General features: G+C 46.5%; 1 protein-coding gene across 15 annotated transcripts in view; it reads right to left on the minus strand.

Moving 5' to 3' along the window:
• SEMA6D (semaphorin 6D) overlaps nt 1-14,383 on the minus strand; it is a 232,925-nt gene that overhangs the window by 18,929 nt on the left and 199,613 nt on the right. For 14 of the 15 annotated variants that reach the window (XM_078381012.1, XM_078381015.1, XM_078381008.1 and 11 more), the window contains 3 exons: nt 1,525-1,695; nt 1,071-1,182; nt 84-144 (listed from right to left, as the gene is read on the minus strand). In XM_078381012.1, the coding sequence (XP_078237138.1) occupies nt 84-144; nt 1,071-1,182; nt 1,525-1,633 (282 nt within the window). In that variant the 5' untranslated portion in view covers nt 1,634-1,695. Of the gene's footprint in view, nt 1-83; nt 145-1,070; nt 1,183-1,524; nt 1,696-10,717; nt 10,736-14,383 lie in introns of those variants that run through there. The other variant, XM_078381010.1, reaches the window with a different exon arrangement.

Genomic DNA, 14,383 nt, shown 5'->3' on the forward strand with positions numbered 1-14,383 from the left:
AATAATAATAATAATAATAATAATAATAATAATAATAATAATAATAATAATAATGAATCAAACTTGTTTCCGTTTGGTTTTACCTTGCTTGGAACAACCTCGCCCTTGGGAACTTCATTCAAGCTTACGGTGTAAACTTGATCTCTGTAAGACAAGAATAAGAAACAACAGACATACAAACATGCAAACACCCCACCACCACCATCACCACTCTGTGGTCTGTGTCATAATTCCCTGACTCAATCTGCTGAGAAAAAGAGTAAGGTCTTTGGGAGACAGAAGCACTTTGTGCTGGTCAACCAGAATGTTTCCCACCAAGTTCAATTTGCCCCCAAACCAGGAAACCATGGTTGACAACCAAAGAATTAGCCAAAACGCAAAGACATGGTTTGAACTTGGCTAAACTACAGACGCCTAGTTGGAATAAAATGGGAAGTCACCATTTCTTGTCTAGAATTATGCCCTCAAACCAACAGGCAGCTGGTGAAGAGGCTGCGTGAAGGAAACACTTGTTCTCCAGAACAAATACCATTCAGCAGTTTGTCTGTGGCATTCTGGACTGGCTGAAGCTTCCAAACACCTTCTGAGAGCAGTTGCACATCAAGCATGTTTTGGGCATCCAAGTGGGATGTAAAATAAGCACACCCCATGTCCCCATGGAGGCTGGAAAAGCCTACATCTCAGTTTCTGGGCCCTGAGCAGCATACAAAATTGCCCAACTGAGGTGTCCACCCGGGATTTCTCTCAAACTGCCCATCTGCCTCCTTTTAAGCAGTTGTGTTGCTTGAGATATGCTGGTCCGGAGTGGCCGTGGAGAATCCATGCAGAACAGCCAGCCAGGGCTGCCTGATTTACTTTAATGGGTGATGGAAAAGATGGGTCTCCAGTCTTGTTTATGAGGGCTATGTGCCACTCTCCCCTACTTCTTTCTCTTGATTCCTCCCTTGCTATTCTATTTCCCTGCTCCCATTCAAAGGATTGTTTTAAGCAAAGGGCCCCAGATTGAATGCAAAACCAAGAGGAGGGAGGAAGAGAATTCTAATTCAATCAACCGTCTGCAGGAAAATTACCTGCCAGCAATATAAAGTGTGTCTCGAATTTTCAACATCAGTTGAAAGTCCAGCCTGTGTTGGGATTCATTGCCTGAAGGGCGTCCTCTAAATACTGGATACTGCCTGGAATCTGCAAGTAAAAATGGGGTTACGCCATCACTCAGGATTACAGAGATAAAGAATCAATAGGGAGCATTGATTAGCTCTGCATGCTGGGAGTACATGGGCTTAAACTAAATTTCTCGCCTAATGCTTTGAATATAAATGAATGCAAGACGGCGAACGTCAGCAAACATGTTTTTTTTAAAAAAAAACAAAACAATATCCTGAACATACTGCAGTCTTTTGGACTGCTGTCCTTAAATTAAACATAATGAAGTTATCTATCTGAAGGCAAAAGTTGGGAGACTTTCCTTTGACAACCAAAAGAGATGGCAATTAAAAAGCACGTTTGGTGCTGCCGGGGACTCACAGGGGTAGTCGACAACATTAATAGGTTCGTCGTCTTCTGGAAAGCTGACGGCATGGCATTGGGAGACGGTCCACAGCATTGCGCAGGCAGAGAACAGCAGCAGCCTCATGGCTGGTGTACGTGGACGGTGCGTGGACCGGTGGGAGGGAAAACCACGTCTGAATTATTTACCTGTTGAAGAAACGAAACAAAAGTGATGCGGGATGATTCTCTCTTAGCTCTCCAGGCTGACTGAGTGACTTCTTAATGCACACTTTATGCGATCAAAAGACTGAGTAAATTATGTTCCGTGAAAGGTCCTTTTGTGTTTGTCGACAGAAAAACTGTTATGTGACAGCCCTGATTAAAACTTTTCTGTGCCATATTGACGGTTGGTAATTTTTGTGCTAAATTCACAAGCGGGTTTCTCTTCTGGAGGCTGTTGACGAATGTCAGCCCGGCTGAATCACAAGGACTGCAAACAGAACATGCCGCCTTGCTGAGTTGGCAGGAAGACTGTGAATGGTGGGATTAGAATATTAATTAAACTGCAATCTCGTTCCCTTTTCCAACTAATTGTCACAAGGTCCCTGATAAAGCCTCTGCCTGTAAATTAACCAAAGCTCCTTTACAAAATTCGAGGCACATCCGATCCACGTCAGCACCAAACTCACTGTTTCACCCCTTTCCCTTGAGGCGGGGGGGGGGCAGGAGTAAGAACTCGGTATTTCAAACAGCATTTGAATCTTTAAATGACACCTGATGAGGAGCACCTCAAATCAAACCCCAGTTTGCAGAGCTGGCCCACAATAGTTTCCTTTGGGCAACAGAAGAAAAACGGCAGCTCCCCCCCTTCCCGGAAGGGGTATATCTGAGGCAGGGGGTCTGGGCAGGAGCAGCCAAGGAGAAGAGCGAGGCCGAGGAATGAACAGTCCATTCCCACGTTGGTTGCAGGTGAGCTCCTGGTCGTGAAAAGTTCAGCCAAAAGTTGGTCCCCTGGAGGACAGGAGAGGATGCCGACTCCTTCACATCGGTGCTCAAAAGGCCTTTGAGAACAGCGCACCTCTCCAGGGCAGTGAAGGTGATTGTTTCCAGCTAATTAAGTTCTCAGTCACCGCCCCCAAGGGCTCAAACACCCAGTTGTGTTTATATACATTCTGAAACCGCAATTTAAAAGGCTCTGACTTACTGAAGAGAGTGAGGAGAGGCTGAGCAAGTCAAGCAACCTCTTTTGTTGAGTTAACTTTAGGATAAAATCTTTCAGAAACACTGAGATGAGGCCACCTTCAGGCAGATGTAGAACAAGATGACCCCATAAATTCCCCCCCCCCCCCAGACATCATCCAGGTGTATAGCTGGGCAGCCACCTGGCACACTGCAGCTGAAGACACCGGATCTTGTCTGATCTCCAAAGCTAAGCAGGGTCTGGCCTGATTCACCTTTAGATAGCAGACCAGCAGCAGGGATCCCCAGGTAGATCCTGCCCATAAGTGGTCTGGACAGGTTGGCCCATCTCCTATGGAAATGCCATTCCTGGAATTCTTGGTGGGGAAATAATGGTCACACTTCAAAAGGAGTAAAGTCAGAACAGAACCTCTATTCATTTAGTCAAACCTTCAGCTGATGAAGGCTACCACCCTCAACCACTGGACGTGAACGGAGTTACTGCCAAGCCCTTGTGTGGAATTACACGGTAAGGCTGCAACCTTGAAACACACCTCTGAGGGTCCCCCATTGGGAATGTTTTAATGCAAATATTTGTAGACGTTACAAATGGTAACTATGTTCTTAGGGAATGAATTCCCGCAGGTTTGAGAGAGCATGGAGCATCTTTTCTGAGCAACATATGGATGCCATCTGAAAGGAAAGTAAGCCAAGAAAAAAACAATGGTTTCTTCCTCCCTCAAATGTCGGTGTGATCTCTCATTGGCAGCTCTAGTCAGAAATTCATCAAGCAACCAGAACCTTGGGTTATGCTCTCTAATAAAAAGGTGATCATGCTTGAGATAGCCCACTGTCCTTGAACTGCCACAATACGCCCCTGGATGTGAAATCAATCAAAGGTGCATATTTTGGCTACAGAAAAGTCTTGCGTTGGAAGAAGGTGGAGGCTCTGGCAAACCACAAGTAGGGTTTGGAATCAAGAAAAGCAGAGATGGTGGGGGAAACCACCCAGCACAAACACGACGGTGAATTATAGGATGTTCCAGTTCACCTCCTGTATTTCCAATGAGGTGCACACTGAGATGGGGTAGCGAAATCTTTTGGAATGGGCTGCCCTGGACACACGCAGGTGGCTACAAGGACTGGCGACCTGCAGTGATCCGAGTACTTCTAGATCCAAAGATCTGCTCTGCATTTGTCAAAAGGCCACGTACACTGCCTTGAGCTCAGTAAGTAAAGGTGGGTGACACAACTGCAGCTGCTAGGTATAGACTCTGTATTAATAGCAATGCCATGCCCTGAAATTCCCTGGCCAGCTTGGTCAGGGCAGCTCTAGTCCAAAAAAAAGAGGTGGGGAAGTCACTCATCCAACGTCTTAAACCTTCACCCACCAATGCTCACACTTGGACATACACAGTTCGTGGCTCCTCCCAATTTTTACACAAATCAAACCCTCCCCCCCCCCAGCTGCTTTGCAGAAAGCGTTAACACCGGCTGATGGCCGGGAGCTTCAGCACAGCTAAAAAGAAGAGAGAGAAAGCTAAATGTTCGGGGAAACATTTGCAATTGGCAAATTGCTCCAGAGGGGCGAGCCATCTGCAAGATGGCTCTTGGGGTGGGGACAGGGGGTGATTCCACCGAGAGCTGGCTACCCCTGCTGGGGTGAGGTCACCCCGATCTCTAAAGGATCCCCATGGCTGTTTGTTTGCAGGAGGTCACGCTGGAACGGGTCTGGGTTGGGAGCACTCCTTGGCAAAGAACAGCGCGAGGGAGTTCTTACCCATTAAGACCTGACCCAAAAAAAGAGATGCCTTTCTAACCGCTAATGATGTTTTCTTCCTCTCAGGGCCACCGGTCCAGAACTGATGGGCTGCCCTCGTTGCCAAGACTGATGAACAGCAGTGGCTAATAGACCCTAATGATCCCCAACATTTTCTCTCTGCTCTTCCCCACCCGGACAGCCTCCCACCATGAGGCATTCGACATTAAATTGCTAATGAATAAATGTAAACAAAACTGGGATAACTAAACCTGAACGGGAAAGAAAAAATGCACCCAAGCATGAAAGGAGTCGTATTCGACAACACAGCATTGATCTATGGAATTTGCTAACTAAATAACTAACTAGCTAAACATTTCAAATGAGTTATTTCCCCGCTCCCCCATCAGTTTCCTTCACTGTCCAGCTTTCACTTATACACGGTGACTGGAAAGACAAGAGTGTGGATGGTCGTGGTCGCACTTGGTCTCCAGTGACCCGTCCTGACACAGGATCATCTTTTCTAGTTCCATCTCTGCTACCTTTCCTCATTTGAGCCTTCTTTTGATTCCTTGGCTACAGCCTCTGCTTGGGTTGATGGTTGAACCAAAGTATTAGTAACAGGCTGATGTTCTGCTTGGTGGCTCCCACAGAATCCAGACGGCCACTGTGTGGAAAAAAAACCTTGGACCAGCCCAACTTTTGGTCTCATCCAGCACGACAATTGATTGATTGATTGATTGATTGATTGATTGATTGATTGATTGATTGGATTTTTACCCCGCTCCTCTAGACAATGTCTACTCGGGGTGACTCTTGTTATCGTAAGCGTGCCCGCAGAAGGCTTTTTAGATGTTTCACTGAAAGGACACCTAGAGATTCCCAGAATTGCAAAGCCCTTTTTGTAAAGCAATGCCGTATAAGAGGTTGAAGTCCTAAGTGAATTATTCAGAGAACATATTTCCTTCCCAGCTTGCCAGTAGCTCAGACCTGACCTCAGAGGACGTATCCTGGCAAACCCTCATTAAAGACCTCTTGACTAAAAGGAGGGGAAAAGCCCTTTTCAACAAAGACCTAAATTTCATGGGAACATGAAGGTGAATCTTCAATTCTTTTTTTTTCTTTTCTGGTAATCTCTTTTAAACAATGCTCACCTTTTGCTCTCCTGTTCAGTCAAGGAAAAGCGTCTGTAACTGCATAAAAGCAAGACCTTGCCGTGTACAAGAGATGAAAAGCCTGATCTCAGCCAGATTAAGTCTGCAAACTCTGGCCTGTAATTTAAGATGTGGGTGGAAATCTGTCCATTAAGGTTCTAAGGAGGAGAAATTAGCAGGAATAAAATGGCAGAGATTTCTCCCTGATTAGGTGTCTGAATCCATCAAGCATTGGGCATGGCCACCCTTGAACTGGAAGCAAACAGTCAGAAGAAGCTGGGACACCAGAGGATCTCTACGACAAAGACCTGTTTCCTCAAACCGACTATATTTTTGAATACTAGGCAAGCCTGCATACAACGTCTCCTTAAGACCTCTAGACCAACAGCAACTCAGAAGTGATGGTCAAGGCCTTTATCCAAAGTAAGCAACTGCAGATTGTGAAGGAATGCGACAGTGTTTAGTTAAGGTGATAAAGCACACAATGAGTGAAACACACGTATGACTAGAGGCAGAATCCGACTGGCCTGTTTTGCTCATTCAACATGCCACAGCATGAGTGGGCATCTGAAAAAACGATGTGGTACTTCCTGGTTGAAACCAACTGAGCTCTACTCTCCAGCTTGTAGATGAGCAAGCTGTAGGATATCCTGAAATATCTGGGGGAGAGCCTCACACTCCACCTGTGCTGACAAAAGATTCCAGCCCAGGGGTTTTAAATGACGCAAGCAACTAATGATATTGAGGGGGGGGGAAATGACAGTCCACTTCATCTGGTCAAAATCTGAACAAGCAGATGGCTTATCCCCAGAAATCTCCTGCTTGGAGTTAGCCAAGCAGAACTATGGGTTCCACACATGCTCAGCTCTCTAAATCTCTTGGCTTGCCACCGATGTTAAATAAAATTTAACTAGTAGCCTGATATAACCTAGTTACATTTTCACTGCAAGGCTATTTTGGAAAACAGCTTCTGATCACTGCAATGTGGAACTCAAAACTGGGCATCAAGACAACGACCACCACCGCAAAGCATATCTTAAAACCAAGAGGAAGATGGAATGAATCAAGAAACAAAGTACAGTCTTCACTGGTGACCTGGTCCACCCATATGGAGAAACCAAATGGGAAGCCGATGAATAAGGGAATGCCTTACTCCGTTATAGCAGGTATAGGATTTTCTGATTTTGGGAGGGGCAATGGATTCCAGAATTCTCCATTCCGGGAGTTCTGTCCTAACAGACTGACAACTATAAAAACCTAAATGGGGCTCAAGTGAAGAAAAAGGCCTAGGTGTCTGTAGAGGCAGGTCCGTCCGGCAGAACTCCCACAATGGAGAAGTATGGGAGGTGTAGTCCAAAAACCCTAAAACCCCCATGGCCAATCATGAGCTGCATCACTGTTCCAATTACTGCAGATAGGATTGGAGTACAACACAACACTACTCAGCTTCTATGTGCCAAGACTACAGTGCGCAGACCTTTCTCCTTCAAGAGGCTGCATGTGGACCACCTCAGCTTGGACCTATTCAAAATCTCTGGCAGACCCATCAAGACTCTGCTTGTTCTTCCACCCTTCCTGGCCACCAACCCCCTGGCTTCCTGCCATGACCACTGGCCCAGTGGCTTCAGGAACAGTGTGTCCTTATGAGATTTCACAAACACATATTTGGACCCACGGGCTGCATAACACTGAGAGCACACCACAGCTAAGGCTACAGCGACGGAAGTTAACTGCATACCAAGAGAGAATGAGAAGCAAATCTACGCTACACTGCCATGGCTCCACCCTGCCAAACCCAAGCAAATGGAGTCCAGTGTGGTTTGTAGAAGCTACTGCAAAGAAGCAGATGGAAGATCTTTACACTGCATCAGTTGGGTGATACCTTAACTACAATGGCTCCATTTTGCAGAGTTCTGGGGCTTGTAGCTTAGCAACGTGCTTGCAATTTTTGGAAGGAGGTCTCTAGCACCCTCAGCAAAACTGTAGCACTCTCTGTAGCCCTCTAGCATGGCATGGCTCACAATCTCACCGAATGACCCCCATGATGTGCAAGGGAGGCCCAGCAGGGGCAGTGATATCAAACCCCTGCTCGGTGTGTGGGGGGTTGGGAGAGGCCATCTCGCTTGCCCCACAACTGCACTGCAATGCTTTTAAAACCAGAATCTGAAAAACAAACCTTCAAAAGGAATTCAGAGATCATACTTTGAATGCCATTGCTCTTTCAGGTGAGACTTATCAGCCACTTAATCTTTACTTTTCTGTGACTTCCAAACAAACCAAGGAGAAGAGAGAGAGGGAGAGAGAGGTATCTGGATTTTTATAGATTAATACTAGAGATTATGTGAGCCTAGGGCCTTCCTGGTTGCATTCCAAATTTCCAAACCGGCCATAGGCAAGCGGATGGCCCTTCCCCTAAGATCATTCATGTAGGCACGGTGCTCTCATTGATATATACATTCTATGTACCCTTCCCCTAACATATATATTTTTGTGTTTGGTGCACATTTCTACATTGAACTGATGGTGCCGTCCCCGGGTTTCTGGGGTCTGTAAGCCACAAGTCCCTACCTGCCGTTTTGAGAATTTCAGGATGTCATGGCTCCATTCCTCTTTTATTATCCCACCCCCCTGCTTCTGGAAAAAGCCATTCTATGGGATTTGACAGAACCTGGCCATGCAGCATTTCGTAATGGGCAACAAACACTCCACAGGCCAGGGCAAGAGGCGGAGAGCCAACCCCTTCGCCCGCCTTTTGAGCAGACCCCGGCACGACCCGTCTGAGGCACGGCAGCAATGTTGTTGTTTCCAGCACCGGGAGCAGCGGTGAGTGGGTGGCAAGAGGGAGAAGGAGGCGCAGCCTGTGGGCCCCTCTTGACTTTCCAAACAAAACCAAGCATACCTTTGGCCCTAAATCAATATTAAATAGTTTTGAAACGAGAAGGAGCAGCAGCAACACCCGCCCTTTTGCATGTAAATCCAAATTCTAGACGAGTCTACCGTGATTCGGCTGTGGGTTTATGATTCTATACAAACAGTAATAAGACGGCAGTTTCATCTCTTGCATGTTTTTGTTCTTGGATAAAATCGCAGACACCTGGCCTCTTGATTCCTGAAAAATGGGACACCTGGAAATTTTCTTATTCTTTTTAAAAACTTTCCACAGGGGTCTGTATGTGTGTGTGTGTGTGTGCGTGCATGCATGTACACATGCGTGTATACATAGATAATTTGCAAAAGGTAAAGAAAGAAGCTCATTTGCCAAGAACATGGACCTTGTTGCTTTTGAACTGAGACTTTTTCTCTTGTCCTACAGATGAAGTCAAAGCCTAAAATCTTCCTTTCACTCTGCAACCCAGGGAAATATTGGATTTCTCAAAACTTTATCAAAGGCTTGTTCTTCAATAAGAAAATCAGTTATGGTAGTCAAGAAAACACTTCATGAGTTAGCCGTGTTTGGTGAGTCTGTCAATTGGAGTTTCTTATTTCCTCAGTTCCTTCCATTGCCCCGCAAGAGTCTGCATGGTGAAACTTCACACATTTCCCTAAACATTGCCTGCCCTTTGAGATTCTATATCCTGTCTTGTAGGCAGTCTTGTTTGATATAAACGTGTTTGGAAACACCTTCCCCTTAAAGAATTCATTATTTATTTATTTAATTTATTTATTTCTATCCCGCCCTTCTAGACCGAAGTCTACTCTGGGTGGCTAACAGCAAATTCATAAAACAATTTCATAAAAGCAATAAAGAAGGCCTTGCAGTTTTCTTCCACAAATACATTTTTTGTGTGTGTGCAGTTACCTTTAGGATTTTTGTGTGCACATTCCCCTTTGGTAGCCTTGTTGATTTGGGAGTGTCCTCAACCCACCAACCAAATAACTCTAGACATGGATTTTAGTCTTCTGTTTGTTGGTTTGGAGTACAGTCTGGCAAAGCCTGAATTAGTTTGAATACTGAGAGGGCAAAGTGTTTTGCCCTCTGATTTGGGAAGCGCCGATGACCCAGGTTCACACCACGCCCTCAACTAAACGAAATTCTCCTGTCCCCTCTTGTGCTCCCAAAAATTTCCCCTTGCAATGTGCAGACGGAGAGAAACACGGCTTCCTTCCCCACCCATGAGAGCAGCTGTCTAGCTTAGGTGGTGCACAGAGTCCTTCATGGTGGACTCAGAAATGTTACTTTAAAAAACAAAACAAAAAACCCAACCTACAACTCCCAGAATCCTCCCGGCAGAAGACTCTGGGAGTCGCAGTCTCTGAAACCCATCTTTAAAGCCCCGTCTCTCTTTCTTTCTCCTTCAGCAGACCCCCTTCTGCCCGCTTCCACCAGGTAAGGCCACTTCCTCCCAAAGGCAGGGGCCCCCTGCGAGTCCTGGGCAGAAAAAGGCTCCCCAGTGTTAGAAGGCCTTAATGCTATCAGCCTAAAGATGGTCCCAGATGCCTCCCCTCCCCCCTTTTTTTGTCAAGGCACGGTGGGCTGTTTTTATCACAGAACAGTTGGGCAACTTATCACATCATCTCAACTTGATGACCCACCCCGCAGTGTACATTTTGCACATTAAATGAATATGTTTAATTGCCCATCTTCCATCTTACCCAGAACGGATATAAACAGGGTTTCTGAATGCCAACAGTTCCACAAAGAGAGAGAGAGAGAGAGAGAGAGAGAGAGAGAGAGAACTCTGCCCAAGGAAGAAATAAGCCATCTGTTGCTTTAACGCTTTGCTTGGCCTTTAAACAAGAACAATAAAGGGCTATGTTTTAACGCCTCTTGATCTGTTTCAAAGTAGTCCTTTTTTAGTTGTTGTTTAAAGGTTTGTAACATAACTCAGCTACAGAGTATCACCGCTTTGATCCTAATTGGCTTCAGTTATTTGCATGCTTCTAAACTTTTCTGGGAGAGCCCCACTCTGCACCCCCCCCTTTCCAGGCAACAGAAGGCTTGTAAACAGACAGGGCGACTTTTAATGATGCAAATACTCATCGTTTGATTAGATGCACTTTGAGGACAAGAAGCCTCTCGTGATTAAAACAAGCGGATGACGACGAGGGAAGCTGCCCCCCTCCCCACAAACAATTGGGGCATTTTAGCTGGAAGCGCAAGTGATGAAACACCCTATTTTGCCAGATCCCATTCTACCTGCAACACCCGCTTCATTCTCTCAGGACGAAGGGAAGAATCCTCTGCCCCAAACTGCCGTTTTTATTTCCAGTCCTGGATCGACTGTCAGACGTCTCCTCCGTTTCCTGATGCTTTTGCGGGTGGCAAAGAAGTTCACCTGGCACATTGGCAGGAGTCTGGCTTTCGCTGCATTCCTAGGACAAAGTGCAAGGTAGCGAGGTTCATGTCCGATCTTTGATTAACCATCTTGAGAGGATGAAATGCTGTTAATTTAACTGACGGCCTCACACAGAGCCCCTTGGATTATAAGGCCCAATTATGAGTTATGCACTGACCCGACCTGGGCAAACTCGGAGGAAGTCCGCATGTGCAACTGTTCAGTCTTCAGGGCTCCCTCACCGTCCGTCCTGTTCCTAAAGCCACGCCGACACTTCCTGAAAGCCTTTCCTTTCGTTACACGATGGGTTCTGCCAGAAGAGAGTCAACGTGGAAGCAGCTGTGGCTCAGTGGCCTTGCCTCAGCTCGGTTCGTGTTTTGGTGTCTTCACTTCGAGCACTCCAAGATCAAGTGGGAAGAAAAACCTCTGCTTGGGACCTTGGAGACTCCCCATCCGTCTGGGCAGAAACCGTCTTGGGTTAGGCGCCAAGTAATGGTCCCAGTACTGAAGTGTCGTCATCGCTGCTGGACTGCTCCGCGGTTTAAAGTCCCTGGCGGCAGCAGAGCTAGAGGTTGAGAGTTCGATTAGATTCCTCCTTGACAGGGGTGGGAGTCCCATGATCCAGAGGATCCCTTCCAGCTCTGCCGTTCTAAGATGACGATGACGACATGCCATCCAGTCACTTCTGACTCACGGCGGCGACCCTACGGATGAATTGCTGTGTCCCATCATTCGCCTCCCTGCTGAGCGCTGGCAACCTGGCTCCTTCAGAGATGTGCTTCTAAGGCTCTGCCACTGTCCATACAATCCCCATTTCTGAACTAGGATCACTGAACCAAGATACAGCACTTAATACCGAACACATCAAGTACTAATAAAGAGCATTCACTTAAGAAGGCTAGTACTGTGGGGAGTATTTCATGTTGCTGTGGGAATAGGGCGATCTCAACAACCTGTGGAATGAACGTTCCTGGCTTGTAAGCACAGAATACATTCCACCTTCTGGCCACCGATCCTTCCCCTCCAACGAGCTCGTGGGGGCTAAAACGTTCCTTGTAATCTCTGGAGATACGCAGTGACTCATTAAAAGGAACCTTGTTTTTAGCTCTCATATTCGCTCACCAGATAGAGGATAAAATTCCAGGTCCTACAGGATGAGAGATTTATGATGGATGTTGTTAACCAGGATGTACAGAATGATACACAGTAAGTGTAGAACCTCACAATTTACCCTTTGTAACAGGTCCACATTGTGGCTTTTGACCTACCACTTAAGGAAACAGATCGGTCTTGGGGTTCCTACTGCAAAGGTGTGAAGGAATAATTTGATCCCCAAACGTGTTGAGGAGGAAGGAGCATGGACTCTCCTCTTTGGAATTTCCCCATCTCTCAGAAGGTTCTCCCAGTGGATCCCGATCCTGGCTTCTGAGTAAGTCTGTCCCACAGTTGAGAGGGAGCCAGGATCACTTCAGGACGACCACACTGTGGTGTAAGATGACCAATGAGATCAGGCTGCCATTTGCAAAGTTAAGAGGTTGGCCTTGTCTTTTAACGCTCACCCAGACAGAAAGGAAGTGTCAGTCCTCTGAGGGTCATGGGTTGTTCCGGAATCCCTCCAGAGCCAAACTTTCTTACCTTTTACGACAAGGCCGCTTTCACGGCACGAAAACCAGTCCCTATAGATCTAACGTCTTTCCCCACCGGGCGTCTTTCTTGAACCCAACCAGTGCAACATTTTTGGACAAAAAAATGACCCCATGGTGTTTCCAGGTGAGCTGTGATGCTGAGAAGCAGAAGTAGCATTCGGAGGAGATAATAAGCCACTTGGTGGATTCAGGGGATACAAGACTGGCTGACTTTGAAAGGACTCTAATCTACATTTGTTTACCTGCCTGGGTGAAGGTTAATCACCTAACAGCTACATTTCCACCTCTACCAACGGGCTGCAAGAGTGAATCCAGAAATGCTGCTCTCAGGCTGGCAGAAGGATCGGCTGCTTGCATGTTGCCATGTCTCTCGGTCCAGGAAGATTAAACTTTCGAAGTACTGGTTCGTGCCGTTGCGATTGTTTACTATATTACATCAAAAGGCCTTAATTTGCCATGTGGATGTCTCACATTTCTCATTTGAGACAAAGTGCAATAAAAACATGGGAGTCGGGAAAAGGCAAACCAATTTTCGTACCCGGACTGCGCATTGGTTCTGCGGCATTGCCCTCCAGTGTAAAGACTCTCACATTTTTAAAATTGCCTAATCAAATGCAGAGACTGTTCCAGTCACGCTAAATGTTCACATAATGGCAGAACATTTCTTTCTAGACCGGCGCTGGGCGTTTGGATCACACGGCCACATTTGCTGCTGTGCGGTGCATGTTTCAAGTTTCAGAAGCATGCATTTGTAAATGCACCACACGCCAGTGTGAATGCCAACAGAGTGACTAGAAGGAGAAAAGGCTGCTCTCTTGTGATCTCTGGGAAATGCAGTTTGATGCAAAAGAGGCCACCGAAGTGTGGCTGCAAGATTTCAGTGTGCATTACACATTAGGAGAAAGGCCCATTTCTTGCTCTGAGAGTGTTTTCCTTCCTGGCATGCAATTCCTCCAAAGTGCAAGCAGAATTTCATATGACACCTGTGTCTACTGTGCAGTGCCCAATCATGAAGCAAAAGCAAGCTAATCTCCTTGCAAAATCTGGCTGTGCTAGGGCCATCACAAGCACTTCTGGACAACCTGCTTGCAATCAACCATGTGCTTAATGCGCCATCTTGTTTAGGCTTCTGTCTCCCAGAGATTGCTTGGCTGTTTAGGTCAAATATCATTTATTTATTTATTTCTAGCATACCACTAGTTGGTTGGCTTAGTGTGCTGGAGCACCTCAGTCTGGAGCCTAAGGTCAGGAGTTCATTTTCAGAAGAGAGGAAGAGTAAACCACTTCTGAGTCCTCTCTACCTAGAAAACCCAGAAAAGGTTGCCGTCAGTTGGAATTGACCTGACAACACACCATGATGATTATAGCTCAGGTCCAGAGCACTTGGTCTGTGGACCGAAATACGTCCTTGATCTTATCCCTTCTCTGTTACTACTTAAAGCGATTTCTCGACTTCGTCTCCCATATAATTCCTTGCTATCGGCCGTGTTCACTAGGGGTGGGAGTTCAAAGCATCTAGAGGGTAAAGGTAAGCAACAGTGATCTCAGAAGTGTAGAAGAGATGGAAGGGGCACCCCCTCCGGATCAGGGAGTCCAGCGCCCCCGTCCAGGAGGCCCAGCAGGGGAAGCAAATCGAACTCCCAACCTCTGGCTCCATAGCCAGAAGCCTAAACCACTGAACTACCCAGCAGGTTCTCGCCAGTTTTAACTTTTAAGAAGCCTAAAGCAGCTGACGATAAGAGAGGTGCCTGTTTTTATTTCCCCGAGTCGGAGGGGACAACGCCCTAGAAATCTATAGTCTGGCCGCACGGCAGCATTCTGGGCTCCCTCGTTTGCCACAATGGATGTTGCACAACCCAGTTTTCTTTTCACCTTGAATGT

This window comes from Pogona vitticeps, chromosome 12, assembly GCF_051106095.1.
Source record: "Pogona vitticeps strain Pit_001003342236 chromosome 12, PviZW2.1, whole genome shotgun sequence".
NCBI classification, from domain to species: Eukaryota; Metazoa; Chordata; class Lepidosauria; order Squamata; family Agamidae; genus Pogona; species Pogona vitticeps.